We start from the raw sequence: 17,143 nt of genomic DNA on the forward strand, positions 1-17,143 counted from the left end.
GATTCAACTGGGTCTTTTCTAAAAGAGTACACACAAGCCTTCATTATGCTGAAAAGTATATATAAATCTTATGTGCTATAAAGTAATGGCCAAAATCTTTGGTAATAAATTCCACCATGATGAAAATCTTCATAACAATGGCCCTACTGAGTTTACAGTTGATGATAAAGCCCCAGTACATCAAAAGACTATGTATAATTCCTTGGGATTCAATTAACTAAATATTTATTGAGAATCTTACATGTGTAACACTGAGCTAGATACTGAAGGGGGAATACAAAAGCATAAAATGCAGAACAGGCAGAAATTCTGAACTCCAGAATTCCTATTTACAGAATATAGACTAATAAAAGTCTGCATATATTAGGAATGTATGCCCGGTAGGGACTCCAATGAGACATATGGTCAAATCTCCTACCTTTGGGAAGCCGTTTGCCAACCCTAAACTCTCCAAGATATATGATTTAAAATAAGACAGTGATTCCAACAATGAGCCTTTCTTGCAGTCCAAACTCTATAACTGATCCCTCACTTAGTGCAGTTTAATCCTGTTTCCTCCATGGAGTTAATTGGTCAATCCTATTTATATCATTAAGCTTTTAAGGAGCAATTAAGCTCTTTTACTGATAAAAGTATTCTAGTTGCATCAGATAAACATATTTGAACTATCTTTAATTTTTTAAAAAAGTTTATTTTTATTGGGGAACGGTGTGTACTTCCAGGACTTTTCCAAGTCAAGTTGTTGTCCTTTCAATCTTAGTTGTGGAGGGTGCACTCAGCTAGGTTCAGTTGCCATTGTTAGTTGCAGTGGGCAAAGCCCACCATCTCTTGCAGGAGTCGAACCGGCAACCTTGTGGTTGAGAGCCCACGCACGCTCCAACCAACTGAGCCATCTGGCCACCCAGGAGCTGAGTGGCAGCTCATTGACTTCATTGTAGTGGTGGAGGGCGCAGCTCACTGGCCAATATGGGAATTGAACCAGCAGCTCTGTTGCCCAGAGCTTGCGCTCTAACCAACTGAGCCACCCATCCGCCCCTTATCTTTAATTTTTAAAAAATATTATTCACACAAATATTTCAAGAATGCTGCTCAAGAGAACAAGGCCTGTATTCAATGATAAACATTTATTTGAGGAGGTAAGGGCTTGAAGATTGAACAATAGCAATAATAAGTCATGGTCCTTACCCCAAAATTTAATTCATAAAGAAACAAACTAGGCTGTTTAACAGCCTAATTCAGCCAACACTGAAAGATGAATCCTGTTAGGTTCTGGATTATTTGATTTTTTTTTTAGTTAGAATTCTGATGGGATTATGAATAGTGACTGTGCCTGGGGCTCAATATTCTTCCCAAGGCATGCGATTACTACTAAATGCCTTCATAGAAAATGTTAATTATAAATGTATAGGAATAGAGATGTACCCATCCTTACTTTTCACTAATGGGACTTTCAACATAGGCCAAAGAGTACATTCTGATTTAAATAACAACTCATTATGATCCAACTTCATATCCTTTAATCAAGGAGATACCAAATAGTAATAGTCTACCTCTCTAAGCACATGTTGACTCACGTGAGTAAACACATCAATAATCAGTTTTTACCATATTCTCGTTATCTTCTATTGACTTGACCTGCGCACTGAAATTTGGAATGTAAATACTATATAAACTACTTCCATATCTGCTAAATACTATACTTCCATATCTCCTAAATCCTAAGACATGTTGTATGATGTTAAAAGATGAACCAAATGACATGCTATGATTTCCCAACCTATACTGATGCTGTAAGTTAATGCAAAGGTAGAACAGTCTGCGTTATTGCAAAGGCACTGAAGATATATGAGAAAGGCAATAAAGCCAAGCTAAATAGGGAAAGGTAAAACAGCATTTATGGTTCTTAACATTTTCAGGGGTCACATATCCCTTTGAAAGCTCCAAATTCTCTCCTAAGAAAAATATGATACATCAAATATGATAACAATACAAAGTTTGTCTAAAAATTTCAGGGGCCACAGCAGGCCCAGTTAAGGACTGGGACTCCGAACCAAAAACCTTTGACTATATTAGATACTAGATATAATTAGAAGTAATACAGTTTCAAGTGTAGCTTCTAAAACTTTACTACCCCATCGATGTTAACTATCTTGCCCTAAGGTTCGTGATTTAACTGTTCATGTAATTATTTAAAGAAATAACTTCAATTAGGGCCAAATAATGATTGCTTTACTATAGTTAAACTACAAAAATACTTACCAACTTTTGCAAAGGCCTCTTTGAGTTCATCAAGCTCATCTTTGGAAATCTGAGTGGTAGCCATCTCATCCATTTATGGAAGATCTAAAGAGAAACCAAAAAGGGTTCAGACTTTAAAAACTTTTGTGATGAATATATTATAAGCAGTCCTGCAAAATGCTCATCTTAGGAATTTAAACATAATTGCAAACTACCAAAATCAGCTGAATAGGTTCCCATACTAGTAGCTACAGCCGAAATTAAAAAAAAACAAATGAGAACTCATCATTTACCAACAGTTACTCAGAAAAAAATATTTCTGAATCTTCCTTTCAAGGACAAAATTCTACACTACATTAAAAGAGTATAAGGAAGAGCCAAGGTACCCGGCAATGATGGGAAAAAGATACCTAATAGAAATTCTTGGTTATATGTGCCATAACTAAAAGTCGAAATTACATGACCAAAGATTCGTATAAAATACAACTTTTCCATTAAGCCATCTATCTATCTATCTGTCTGTCTGTCTGTCTACCTATCTATCATCTATCTTACTGTTTTATTTCCACTTTTCCACCTTTATTGAGATATAATTACACATATAATATTGTGTAAGTTTTGATGATTTATATGTATATTGTGAAATGATTACTACAGTAAAGTTAGTTAACACATCCATCATCTCACAGTTACCATTTTTTCCCCAATGAACCACTTTAAAATCATTCATTGTGAAAACACTGATTTTTAAATAGCATATTAACACCTACCAATCACTCCCATTAAAGGAGTCAATTAAAACAAATTATACTTGGCTTTGATACAGAAGTATATACAAATGTGTACCAATAAACATATCCTTGTGCACATAACTTATTTGAGTTTACACCCTTTCTGCTTTGGTCCTATTTTACCAATTTCACAAATAGAGCAAGGTTTGGCAAACTATGGCCTATAGGCCAAATCTGAACCACCACTTGTTTTTCTATGGCCCCACAAGCCAAGTATGTTTTTATAGATAAGTAAACATCTGCAGTCAATTTTGATGATAAGACACATTAACTCTGAACTCCAATTAAGTGAAATGTTATCCTCCCCCGAAAATTCCATTCTTTTCATCCGTAGACCTGTATTACAAAAAAAGTACTCAATTATTATTATATTTTGGATTTTGTCAGTAAAAATTTGTGGAAATAATTTTATATCCTTAATATCAATAATATAATATTCTTGATTTTGCCTCTCGACACACAATAGTTATGATCTTAACCTTAATGAGCCCTGCAATAGAGAAAGGAGGTCTGTATCACAATGGATAATCCCCAAACACAAACCTATTAACAATTTTTGGAGATAAGGAAATGAAAACAATTATGTGTTGCCTTTTATTGGCTTTGGTTTTTTTTCTTTTAATCTTTTTTAAGGACTTTACTTTTTTTAAAAATAAATTTTATTGGGGAATATTGGGGAATAGTGAGTTTCTCCAGGGTCCTTCAGCTCCAAGTAGTTGTCCTTCAATCCAGTTGTGGAGGGTGCAGCTCAGCTCCAAGTCCAGTTGCCGTTTTCAATCTTTAGTTGCAGGGGGTGCAGCCCACCATCCCATTTGGGAATTAAACCGGCAACCTTGTTGTTGGGAGCTCACACTCTAACCAACTGAGCCATCTGGCCACCCATCCGGAAGTTCAGCGGCAGCTTGTTGTCTTCAATCCAGTTAGGGAAGGCGTAGCACACTGGCCCATGTGGGAATCGAACTGGCAACCCTGTTGTTCAGAGCTCGCACTCTAACCAACTGAGCCATCTGGCCGCCCCAGGACTTCACTTTTTTAGAACAGTTAGATTCACAGTCAAATTGAACAGAAAGTACAGAGTTTAGTTCCCATGTATGCCTTTCTCCTCACATACGAGCCTCACCCATTATCAACATCCTGCACCAGAGTGGTACATTTGTTACAAATGATGAACCTACACTAACACATCATAATCACACGAAGTCCATAGTTTACATTAGGTTCATGCTTGGTGTTAATATATTATATGGGGTTTGACAAATACTACATAATGACACATATCAACCAGTAAAGTATCAAAAAAAAATAGTTTCACTGTCCTAAATGTATTGCCTTTTCAATTAAGTATCCTATGTGTTAAATTTCAATAAATATACAGTACAAAATACAAATTTGAGGTCTTATATTTATCCCTTTTAGACAGTTTTATTGAAAGTTTAAAAACTACTCACCAACTCATCTTTTGACATTAAGCCTAATTAATACTCAGTAGAGAGAAGCTCTCAAGAGAGAGCTGGGCCACATCTGTCTTTGTCACAGCCATAGTCGTCATTTCTAGAACTTATCACAGTCCCAGGCACATAGTAAAGTACTCAATAAAATAGTACTTTAATAAATTCATCATTCAACAACTATGCACCAAGCACTACATTGGATAAATTCATATTCATATTAATTCCCTGAACCCTCATAACAACCTTATGAAGTAAATATTCTTACCCCATATTTTATTAGATAATATAGGCTCAGAGGGGCCATGAAACTGGAATGCAAGCCCACATTTCTCAAATCCCTGGGAAGTTTTAAAATGACCATATTATACTATTAGCTAAGTTTCCACCATAATGCAATTGACATTTAAAATGACTGGTATTTTAAAAAAGACTTTTAAAAAACATAAATCAGAACTTGCCTGTTTACACATGTAAACTTTTCTTACCTATGGTGTTAAGATGCCACTAAAGACAGACAACTTCTCACTAGATCAGTTGGGTAAAAATACTTTTCAGAGTAGTCTCAGGACCTCTAAGGTAAAGAAAGATCTTCAGTTAGATATGAAGTCAGACATTTTAAAGATTAAGCATAAAAATTTTTTTGTAAGTTAAACTGCAACCCAATGGTAGAACTTTTAAAAAGCATTCTATATTTTAGTAATATGATGGTCAACATTTCTGACTACAAAAATACTATATAGGGTTTACTCTAATTTTATTTATGCATAATTTAAGTAATCATGTTTTCAATATGAAATTATTACCTATCTCCAAGAATTATACCATACAGAACAATGGCACAGAAAGTTTGAAAATGAGACTGCCTCAGAAAATCCAAAACATGTTGTCTCTCCTTTATCTCTGAAGGTCCTTTCCAGTTTGGGCAGTTTGTGAGTCAGGAATAATCTAAAGTATGTGAATTTAAAAAAATACATTTAATTTTAATCTCATACTACCATTATCACTACTATATAAAAGAAAATTAGACAAAGATGGTTCTGGACATACCGTATTTTGTCATGTATAATGTACTTTTTTTGCCCAAATTTGTGAGGAAAAAATAAAAATGTACATTACACATGGGTACTACTAATTCTGTATCTATATAAATGTTTTTAATTCTTTTGTTTATGCTTATGAGTTAAAAGTGTAACTCTAGAAATCAATAATGATATCCGTATGCAAAATAGTACCCTGGAATGGGATCATTGTTTTTGTTGAACTTATGATGAACTTGCAATGACAACGAGGTCTTGGCCTTCTAGGGTACGTAAATGTCTTTAAATTTGTTACCGGTATGTAAAATTTCTTGAACCTTGTATCTGTTCTTGTGTTTCGTAATTATTTGTTACATAAAATTTCTTGTGCCATAATACGTTAAAAGCTAAACACTAAAATTCCTTTATAATACAAAAAACAAGTACCTAAATGTAAACAGATAAAAACTTGAATTAATAAATTAAAATGAAAGATTTTTTCCCCCGAAAGTTTGGGCCAAAAACGTGGGTGCCCATTATACACAGCAAAATATGGTAACTCCCGCCGTCACCCACCCTTCATTCCTGCTGACAGGTGGGTTCTGACTAAATCCTTCCACTTCCCACCCTTGGAAGGCAGCAGGGTTGAACAGGGCAAAATCTCTTTCCCTCTTCTGTATACCCCTCTCCAACACACATACACCTCTATCCTCAAACAACTTTACCAGTATTTTAGGCACCTGTTAGATGACTAATTCCTACCCTCAAGGTATTTACAATCTAGGAAAGGCAAACATGTAAATAATTATAACTCAACACAAAGTGAATTAGTAGGCCAGGAAAGGAGTACTTTTGTTCTTCCTGCAAAATCAGGAACTACTTAGATCTCATAGAAATGATTTCAAGGCACCTGTTTACTTAAAAAAATACATTAATACAATGTAGCATTAAAAACCCCCAACATATAAGCTCAATTTTTCTAATTTCTTATTCCTGTCTAATTGTCTTAATGAAAGCGTAAAGTGACTTCTTTTACATCTACAACTCAGATTTTCCTCTACAGGAGACAGTAAGGGGCATACCTGAATAAGAATTTTTTAAAAATTGGAACATGCATATATCCCTAACTCAACATTTCCAGGAAAGTTTGGTCTAGGATAACAGAATGGTTTGATTTAGGAGTCTTTCATTTAAATAAACTCAATTTAATTTTTGGTGAAGATGGCGGAGTAGGTAAGCACTGTGCTTGCATCCCCTCATGATCACATCAAGACTACAACTAAACTACAACCATCCTTGAGAATCACTTGAAGTCTAGCTGAACAGAAGTCCTACAACTACGGACATACAGAAGAAGCCATGTCGACACTGGTAGGAGGGGCAGAGACACGGAATGGGCTGGTCCCACACTCATATGTGGTGGTTAAAAATCAGGATGGATATCTAAGCTGTGGAGGTCCTCCCAGAGGAGTGAGGGGTCCCAGCCCCACACCAGGCTCCCCAGGCCAGGGTTCCAGGGCTGGGGAGAGAAGACTCCGTAACTTCTGGATGTGAAAACCAGCGGAAATGTGGCTGAGTGAGATGAGGGCAGCTGCAGTCCCAGGAGTTACTCTTAAAGGGCCCGTGCACAGACTTACTTGCTGACGCACTAGCTGTAAGTTCTAAATCCCAAAGAAGCAGCATCTGGCCTCAGTGTGCCCCATACCTCTTGCTAAGCAGCCCCAAGCCCGGCACAGGTGGCAGACATCCTTGGTTCACAGCTAAGCCTCTCCCAGGGACCTCCAAGCCCAGCACAGGTGGCGGCCATCTGCAGATTGTTTTGTGGCTCATACCATGTGGCCCCAGGCAGGTCACAGGCAGTGGCTGAACTCGGCCTTCAGTGGGGGCCTTCCCAGGAGGTTCAGGGCCTGCACACCCAGTGGCCCACTTCGGACAGCACCAGAGCACCACCCTGCTGCCTCCACAGATGACACACTCAAAGGGCAGACTGGGAGGCACCAGAGCTCTGCTAAAGCAAATCCTGCTTGGTAGGGTCAGCCCCTGCACAATAGTTCCTCCATTGCAGTCACAGCCATTCCTTACAACCAATCAGCCTGAGAGTCAATCCTTCCTATTGACATGCAAACAGCAACCAAGGCTCAACTGAAACAGGAGGGCTGACACAACCCACACAAGGGACACACCTGGAGCGCCCAGCTTAGGTGACTAAGGAGACTCCACCTCTGGGCCCCACAGGACACCTAGTACATAAGGCCACTCTACTAACACTGGGAGACATAGCAGCCCTGCCTAAATCATAGAAACAAACATAGGGAAGCAGCCAAAATGGGGAGGAAAAAAACATATCCCAAATGAAGAAACAGAACAAAACTCCAGAGAAAGAACTAAGGAAAATGGAGACAAGCAATCTACCAGACTCAGAGTTCAAAACACTGCTTATAAGAATGCTCAATAATCTCAGGGAGAACTTCTATAAAGAGACAGGAAACATAAAAATGGAGATAGAAAACCTAAAAAAAATGTACCAGTCAAAAATGAAGAATATAATAACTGAAATAAAGAGTACATTAGAGGGAATCAACATACATTAGATAAAGCAGAGAATCGAATCAGCAATTTGGAAGGTAAGGTGGCAGAAAACACCCAAACAGAAGAGAAAAAAGGAAAAAGAATCCAAAAAAAAAAAAAAAAAGAAGATAGTTTAAAAGGCCTCTGGGACAGCATAAAGCATACCAACATTTGCATCACAGAGGTACCAGAAGGAGAAGAGAGAGAGCAAGGAATTGAAAACCTATTTGAAGATAATGACTGAAAACTTTCCTAACCCAGTGAAGGAAGTAGATATACAAGCCCAAGAAGAGCGGAGAGTCCCAAACAAGATGAACCCAAAGAGGCCCACACCAAAACACATCATAATTAAAATGCCAAAGGTTAAAGACAAAGAGAGAATCTTAAAAGCAGCAAGAGAAAAAGCAGTTAGTTACCTACAAGGGAGCCCCCATAAGACTGTCAGCTGATTTCTAACAGAAACTTTGCAGGCAAGAAGGGAGTGGCAGGAAATATTCAAAGCGATGAAAAGCAACGACCTACAACCAAGATTACTCTACCCAGTAAAAGTATCATTTAGAATTGAAGGAAAGATAAAGAGTTTCCCAGACAAGAAAGAGCTAAAGGTGTTCCTCACCACCAAACCAGTATTACAAGGAATTTAGAGGAACTTAAGAACCTCCCCCAAAAAGATAAAAAATGTAAATAATAAAATGGCAATAACTGCATATCTATCAACAATTACTATAAATGTAAATAAATGGTTTAAATGCTCTAATCAAAAGACATAGGGTGGCTAAATGGATAAGAAAACAGGACTCTGCCTATAAGAGATTTACTTCAGATCGAAAGATACACACAAACTAAACGTAAGGGGATAGAAAAATATATTCATGAAAATGGAAATGAATTAACAAAAAAAAGCTGGGGTAGCAATATTTGTACCAGACAAAATAGACTAAAACCAAGGCTACATAAGTAGAGACAAAGAAGGATCCAGTAATCCCACTTAAAAGTATTTATCTGAAGAAACCAAAACACTACTTTGAAGGGACATGTGCATCTGTATGTTCACTGAAGCATTATTTACAGCAGACAAGATATGGAAGCATCATAAGTGTCCATCAATGAATGAATGGATAAAGAAAAAGTGGTACATATGCAAGGCCTGACAATTAAGTTTGTGAACTTGTTGCAACAATGTTGCTAACCTGTTTTGATTATCAGAGGGATTATTTATTATGAATTTTTACAACTGGACAAACAGTTAACCAACTTTACTGGTATTTGGAAGTGTTGAAAGGGCTGCAAAAGTTAGACGACCCTAAGTTTTCACCAACAATTCATGGCTGTTGCATCACGACAATGCACCAGCTCACACGGCACTGTCTGTGAGGGAGTTTTTAGCCAGTAAACAAATAACTGTATTGGAACACCCTCCCTACTCACCTGATCTGACCCCAATGACTTCTTTCTTTGTCCGAAGATCAAACAAATATTGAAAGGAAGACATTTTGATGACATTCAGGACATCAAGGATAATACAATGACAGCTCTGATGGCCACTCCAGAAAAAGAGTTCCAAAATTGCTTTGAAGGGTGGACTAGGCACTGGCATCGGTGCATAGCTTCCCAAGGAGACTACTTGGAAGGTGACCTTAATGATATTCAGCAATGAGGTATGCAGCAGTTTTTCTAGGATGAGTTTGTGAACCTAATTTTCCGAACTTGTATGTAATGGACTATTACTCAGTCATAAAAAGAATGAAATCTTGCCATCTGCAATAACATGGATGGACCTAGAGAGTATTGTGCTGAGTAGGGTGAGTCAGAGAAAGACAAATACTATATGATTTCACATATATGTGGAATCTAAAGAACAAAATAAACAAACAAAACAAAATCACAGGTACAAAGAACATTTTGATGGTTGCCAGCTGGGAAGAGGGTCAGGGCGGGGAGGGGGCTGGGTGAAAAAGGTGAAGGGATTAAGAAATACTAATTGGTTGTTACAAAATAGTCTTGGGGATGTAAAGTATAGCATAGGGAATACTGTCAATAATATTGTAATAACTATGTATGGTGTCAGATGGGTACTAGATTTATCAGGGTTATCACTATGTTGTACACCTGAAACTAATATAATATTGTATGTGAACTGTAATTGAAAAATAAAAACAATATTAAAAATAAACTCAATTTCATTTATTTATAATTATTTGAAAGAAAATAGATAAATGCTACCCTGAAGTACCTGAGATAAAACTACGAAATACAAAGTCAAATTTAAAAGGCTCACGATATATGCTTTAGGTGATAAAAATCACAATTTTTAATTTAGCTATTTAATGCAACTATTTAATGCAGATTTTTCCCCACTACAAATAAAAAAAGGATGGTCCTTAAGACTATTCATAGTCTTGATGGCTATCTTTAAAGAAATTGAGCAAATAGTACTATCTTGGGAGAAAACATCGTATTTAAATAATTTAGGAAAGATTGCCAGGTCGGTAGGTAGCAGCAACAGATTTTTTTTATTAAAGTTTATTGGGGTGACAATTGTTAGTATCAACAGATTTCTAAAAATTAAAATCTTATAAATTAAAACTACAGAAGCTCTATTCCTCATCATGGGGCATTGTACTCCTCAAAGCAACAAAAACAGCCCAGACTGGGGCTTATGAAGCAAAACAGGATTTGACAACACTATTGCCCTGTAGACACTTCATTCAATCCTGAGCCCTTGTAGCAAGGTGTTGTTCCTCACCCAAGGATGTTATAATGGAAAGACTGTTGGATGTGGAATCAGAAGACATAAATTTAGTGCCCGGGTTCTGCTATTTCCTAGCAGTGTGTCCATTAGCAAGTTTATTTAATCTCTGTGAGCCTCAGTTGACTCATTTGAAAATAGTGATAAATAATACCTACTCCCCCAGGATCCTCATGAAAATTAAAGATGGCATATGTGAAGGCACATTGTAAACTATAAAGTATTATACAGCAACTGCAAATCCTTAATAAAAGAAAATGGGGAATAAATGAATACCTAAGTATTGTGAGAGGCTATATAAATATAAGGCATAAGTTTTAAGAACCTTTTAATTGGGATATATGAAAAGTTCTCATTTGCCCTATAATTATTGACTACAGAGTATAATAGATCTCCTTCATATATAAAAATTATAAGCCTTAGTCAAAGTAATTTAAGAAGGATAGGCCTAAAGAAAACCTGTCAGCCACTTTTACCCATGACACAATTTGGCTCCTTCACAAGGCCAGTTTCTAAACACAACTTGAAAAGCAACCAGGAGATATTTAAAAAAAAATAAAAAATTAAAAAAATACAGGGGTCGGCCGGTTAGTTCAGTTGGTTAGAGAGCGGTGCTCTTAAAAACAAGGTTGCCGGTTTGATCCCCACATGGGCCACTGTGAGCTGCGCCCTCCACAACTAGGTTGAAATAACTACTTGACTTGGATCTGATGGGTCCTGGAAAAACACACTTAAAATAAATGAAAGTTTAAAAAAAATACAAATTTTACATTAAATATTTCAGGACCACTTTAAAAAATAGCCAACAGCTTGTTAATTATTTATTAAATTTATTTGGGTGACAATGGTTAGTAAAACATAGGTTTCAAGTGTACATTTCTTTTTTTATCAAGTGTACATTTCTATAATACATCATCTGTATATCACATTGTGTGCTCACCACCCAGAGTCAGTTCTCCTTCCATAACTATATATTTCAACATCTTGTTAATATTGTCACATTACTCGTAATTTGCACAAATAAAAGGTGAAGAGGTAAAAAGTAAATTATTACTTGCTGAATAAAAAAGTTTAAAGTTCAGGCAAAAAGAAAGTCTGACTTCCCCTCTCTGTCTTCAAACAAAAGTGAAATCTACTTACATGGAAAGAGAGACACACACACACAGAGAGACAGAGAGAACTGATATTAAAAAAACAAACATATTTTCCTTCTATTTTAAATTTACCAAATGAAATACGAATCAACAGTAAAAGCTCCCAGCATCTCTGCATTTTTCTGAATTCTCTCATCTGCAAAGCACTTTGATCTATCCCTAGTTCCTAGGCTTGCTTCCTCCATAAAGGGAAAAGCAGCAGGAAAAAAAGCAAACCCTCTCTCTCCCTAAACATCAGAGACATAGGAAAACAGATTTTCAAATAAGGGAATAAAACTAAAGCAAACAAAACCTTGTTTGTTTTTTCATAAAAGGATATGGTGTACAACTGGGTCTGAATTCAGGGCGTCACCCATAGAGGAATCTTATGCCTATGAAGTCATCCCTAATTACGGAGTTTGACTAACAATACGGCAATTATGAAACCACTCCACTGGCTCATTTAACTACACTTAAACTCCCAAACACAAATCTTTGTTGAGAAAGGTGTATCTGCAAATAACTACCTGAAACTATTACTCAAATTCTGAAAGGTATTTGACAAAAGATGAGGAGGGGAGCCTGTTTTCAATCCCCTAAGGCGATTCACTTTAGGAATGCAGCTGACTGAATAATCTATTTACTAATCTGTGTCATTCAGTACCATGTGGGCCAAGAGGCAGGGCACACACATTGGGAAACTCTTCCATGGATAATCAAGAGTTGATCATGAACTTTATATTTTTTTTCCCTGAAATTGGAAGGCATCTAAAAGAAAATTGCACAGTATATTCACCATAGACTCTCCCAGCCACTAGTATAATGGGTAAACAAAATTGGGACAGCAAGGCTTAAGTCAGAGATCTGGCAACATATACTTGAGCTCGTATCATGAAGACAGCAACAGAGTGGACAAAACATGGACGAATATATTATTTTACTACAAATGAAAAAAAAAAAACAACCGCTGTCACTGCTATGTGTGAACAATTCAACAGTGGTCAACAAAAAAGGTGTGCATTTATCCCCTTCCTCCATCCCAATACAGGCAGGGCTTTGGAACACCCACACTTCACATACCTACCTTTACCAACAGAAACCACCACCCTGCCTCCTCCCTCATTAAGCAAGTCAACAGCACTAGTCTCCAGGTCAGATAAGCGTCAACACTCTGTGAGCAACAGCTCAACTTACTCTTACTAGGATTGCTCAGGCTCCAGTACCGTGTTTCTGAATGACTTTAGAAGATTTCAACTTGAATGTCTACCATATTCACCCACTCATTCATTTATAGTTAAGTCTTAATTGAAGGCTTAGTATGTACCTGGTAGTATTGGGTGCTGCCGATATAAGGAATTAGGACCCAAAGTGCCCTTTTCTCATAGAAGTTACTGTCTAGTGGGGGAAACAGATGGAAAAAACAACATATAACCTTAGTGCTATCATGCTATTATAGATATATTTATTGAGTGGTGGGCATCAGGAAAGGTTTTCCAGAGAAGGTAACTTCTGAACTTTATCTTAGAACACAAGTAGGAATTGCTCAGACATCACTCGTAAAGGAATTTTAGGCACAGAGACATAAAGAGAAAATGATATTCTGGACTGGAGAAAGACAGTGTGGTTGGAGCACTGTGCCTAGGGTTTGTGACAGACACAATTGGAACAGAAGGTCAGGTCCAATTTAGAGGGGTTACAGTCAAAATCTAGACTTGACCCTCTAGCCAAGAAAGAAGGTCACTGAGGAGGACTCCAGTTGGGAAAATCTGAGTGTCTACAATTGAACTTATTGCCACATTATTTTCCTGCCTTTCAAATATCTCTCCTGCCAAATCAGGTTTCCTTTTCAACTTACCCACTTTCCTCAGTCTCCAAGTGTGGGAACAGAGCCAGGAGTGCAGTTTCCAGGCTCTCAGCCTCACGTGGAAAGGTGCTGGCTCAGGTAGTAAATGGTAATCAGCTGTGACTAGTTGGCCATCGGCTGTTACTGGTTAGCCATTAGCCACTGATATAACTGCCGTGGCTAAGCTAGCAAGGTGTGGAGTGGTGGTGTGGCATCCTGGCGTGGCGTGGCATGGCGTGGTGGAGTGTGGATTACAGATTGAGAGAAGCGGAGTGCAGCTAGCAAGTGAGGTTGGTTGGCAGAGAGAAGTGGACGGCAGGTTGCGGATCGTCTGGCTCCTGCTTCCTATGTCTCCAACCCAGCTGCGAGCAAGACTATAGTGGTATGACTCCCCTATCTATGGCTCCGTGGGTGCTCCTTTTTGGCCTCACCATATCCTGCGTTCCTATGTGGGGAGAGGGACCAGAGACCACGCATGACATCCCTCATGACACCAGGCTTATAAATTTGAGACTGAAGTTTGGCCACAAGAAACCAAAGGGAGTATGAAGTAAATCACTAAGCATTCTGGATTCTTTCATCTTACCTTTTATCACCTCATGTCTGGCCTATTCCAAAAGCCTTTTAGCTGATCTATCCAGTCTTGTCTCAAATGTAATCTTTACACTAACTTCTTGAAAAGCAGATCTATGATATATTTCATGCAAAAGAAAGCCCCAACTTGTAAGCACAATATTCAAGGCCCTATACTTTTCTGTATTGACACACCTATCTTTCCAATGTTACTTCCCATTATATGCATTGCACCCTTGAATCACACTCTATAAAGATACTCCATTCCCTATTGTCAATAATATTGTAATAACTGTGTATAGTGCCAAGTGGGTACTAGACTAATCGGGGCGATCACTTCATAAATTATGTAAAAGTCTAACTACTATGCTGAACACCTGAAACTAATATATTGAATGTCAATTGTAATTGAAAAAAAAACAAGCTGAATACAGCCAATTAATGCTTAATGTTATAATCATTGTATTTATCCTTTTCTCCCTCAACCTGTCTTTCCTACTTAATGAAGTTCTTTGTTTTCTCTCATCATAAGTATTATTTCTGTTAAATACTTTGAGCTTTTCTATTTAAATACAAGCAGAAGGAAAACTGTTTTACTCTCAGATCATATGTACCAATTTTTGAATGGGAAAATATAGTCACCATAATGATAGCATTTAATATTATTATACAAAGTTCTTTGATGGAAGATACCATATATACCCCATTCATCTTCATATTCCCAGCCCCTATCACAGTGTCTACAAAGTATGTAATAATAATAATTAAGACAATATAATAACATATCATTGTAAGTTTATATTATAGCAGCTAACATTTATGGAGGACTTATTTACATGGACTATACTAAATGTTTGATATACATTATGCAAGTTGCTTCTCAGAAAACCTCTATGAACCAGATGATATTGTTATTTCCATTTTAAAGAAGAGCAAATAGGCTTACAGAATTTGAATAACTTGCATAAGGTCACATATAAAGAGGTAGAGCCAGGTCTCAAACCCAGGTCTGCCTGACACCAAAGTCAGTATTCTCAACCATTAATGCTATTTAAACTCTTCAGTAAAGACTTATTGAATGAATTTATTTTCCCAACAAGACTATAATTTTACTGAGTAGGAATACAGCTCACTCATCTCTGCATTTACCATAGCATTTGGTATAATGCATGGACACAGTGCAGTCTTAATAAATATCTTTTGAATTAAAAATAACCCACAAATAGTACCTACAACCATTTTGATCATGACAGTCCCTTTTTAGGAAGCTATTAATTGCTTATGCCTAAACAGATTATCTAATTTCTGCGTTATTTACCAAGGTCCTTTAGAGTGGTCCTACTAGTCACGTCTAACTGGTTTTACCTTTCAACAACACTTAAAATTAGCTTTTTGATCACAACCATTTTCCTGAACATGGCCTATTAACTCCTATATCAGTACCTTTTGTTTTATCCTGCCCCTCCTTCCTTCCCTCTCTCTAGTAAGAACCCCCTCTCTTTGTATACACCTCTCACATTTATAATGCCCTCCTCTTTATTCTTCTTCTTTCCCTTTTTCGAATTCTACTCACCCTTCAAGGTTCAGCAGAAACCTCATCCTCTCCCAAACCATGTTTCCCAATGACTCCACCCCCTGCTCTTTCTCTTCAACTCCCACAGCATTTAAAATCTTGTCACAAAATTTAACGATTTAATTATAGGCTTCCACCTATAGTTATATAAGTGGATGTGAAGACAGTGCAGCTGGGACATCTACCACCCTACTTGATTCAGTTCATCTGCCTCCTCCACACAGATCCTCAAACTTGGTCAAAGAGAATACTCTTCCCCATAAAAGAGAACCATTCTTTTATCAACAACTCACAAATACTTGTCTAACCACTTGTTCTGCAAATGCTATTTCAAGATTGTTTCTCAAGAACAGAGTCTAAACTTCATCTTCCTGTCCTGTACTCCCACAATAATAATCCATCACTAGATGCTGGGAACAGAGGCGTGGCTCAAAAAATATTGCAACTGCTTTCCATGTTTCAAGGGTAGGGATAATTCCCAGTATGTCCAATAACCAGTGATGACTGAAATTTCATTAGGGAAGAATCAAGAGCCTAGGGTAGTTAAGGGACTTTGCCTAGGACACAGAGCTGTGAAGCTAATGTACAATTAAAATAGTGTGTGTGAAAGAAGGTTATTAACCACTCTTACCATAAAAACAAAAAGAAGCTACACACTGCTTTGTGGAAAGAAGGCTTGTGCCTATTGTAGTGTATGGAAGATAATTTAAACATTCCTAATAAAAGTGATCATGATATTGAGAAATATGAATGGTTGCCAGAAAATGTACATAGTGACCGCACTAGTTAATACTAACTTGTTTTCATTACTTAAAGAATAAGGGATTCACTTAATCCTTGAAGTGAAATCACCAAAACTGTAATTGTGTAAAAATATAGACTATAGTCAACAGGTTCGGTAAAGACAATATATGGAGTGAGTTCTAAGTTACAGTCTTCAAAACAGTGGTGTCAAATGGGTACTGACAATAAAACAGGCCATACTTTTAAAAAATAAGGACACAAATGCTTACCTTCTCTTGTGGCACATTCATTCCTAAATGACGAGGCTTCTGCTTCATTGTATTTAATATTGCTTAATTTCAGCCTCTTAAATGTTAAATACAGGTAACCCCCGTGTAACACGGTTATTAGGTTCCTTATAAGTGCCGTGTTATGTGAATCCGTGTTATACGAAACAAGAAACTAGTACAAGAAAGGGGGTTAGG

General features: G+C 37.2%; 1 protein-coding gene across 5 annotated transcripts in view; it reads right to left on the reverse strand.

Moving 5' to 3' along the window:
- The window catches only part of PLS3 (plastin 3), a 100,833-nt gene that overhangs the window by 36,143 nt on the left and 47,547 nt on the right, over nt 1-17,143 (reverse strand). For 4 of the 5 annotated variants that reach the window (XM_033117697.1, XM_033117683.1, XM_033117693.1 and 1 more), the window contains exons 2-3: nt 4,966-5,051; nt 2,260-2,343 (exon numbers count right to left, since the gene is read on the reverse strand). In XM_033117697.1, the coding sequence (XP_032973588.1) occupies nt 2,260-2,332 (73 nt within the window). In that variant the 5' untranslated portion in view covers nt 2,333-2,343; nt 4,966-5,051. The remainder of the gene's footprint in view (nt 1-2,259; nt 2,344-4,965; nt 5,052-17,143) is intronic. The other variant, XM_033117696.1, reaches the window with a different exon arrangement.

The sequence above is a fragment of the Rhinolophus ferrumequinum genome, chromosome X, assembly GCF_004115265.2.
Source record: "Rhinolophus ferrumequinum isolate MPI-CBG mRhiFer1 chromosome X, mRhiFer1_v1.p, whole genome shotgun sequence".
Lineage (NCBI taxonomy): Eukaryota > Metazoa > Chordata > Mammalia > Chiroptera > Rhinolophidae > Rhinolophus > Rhinolophus ferrumequinum.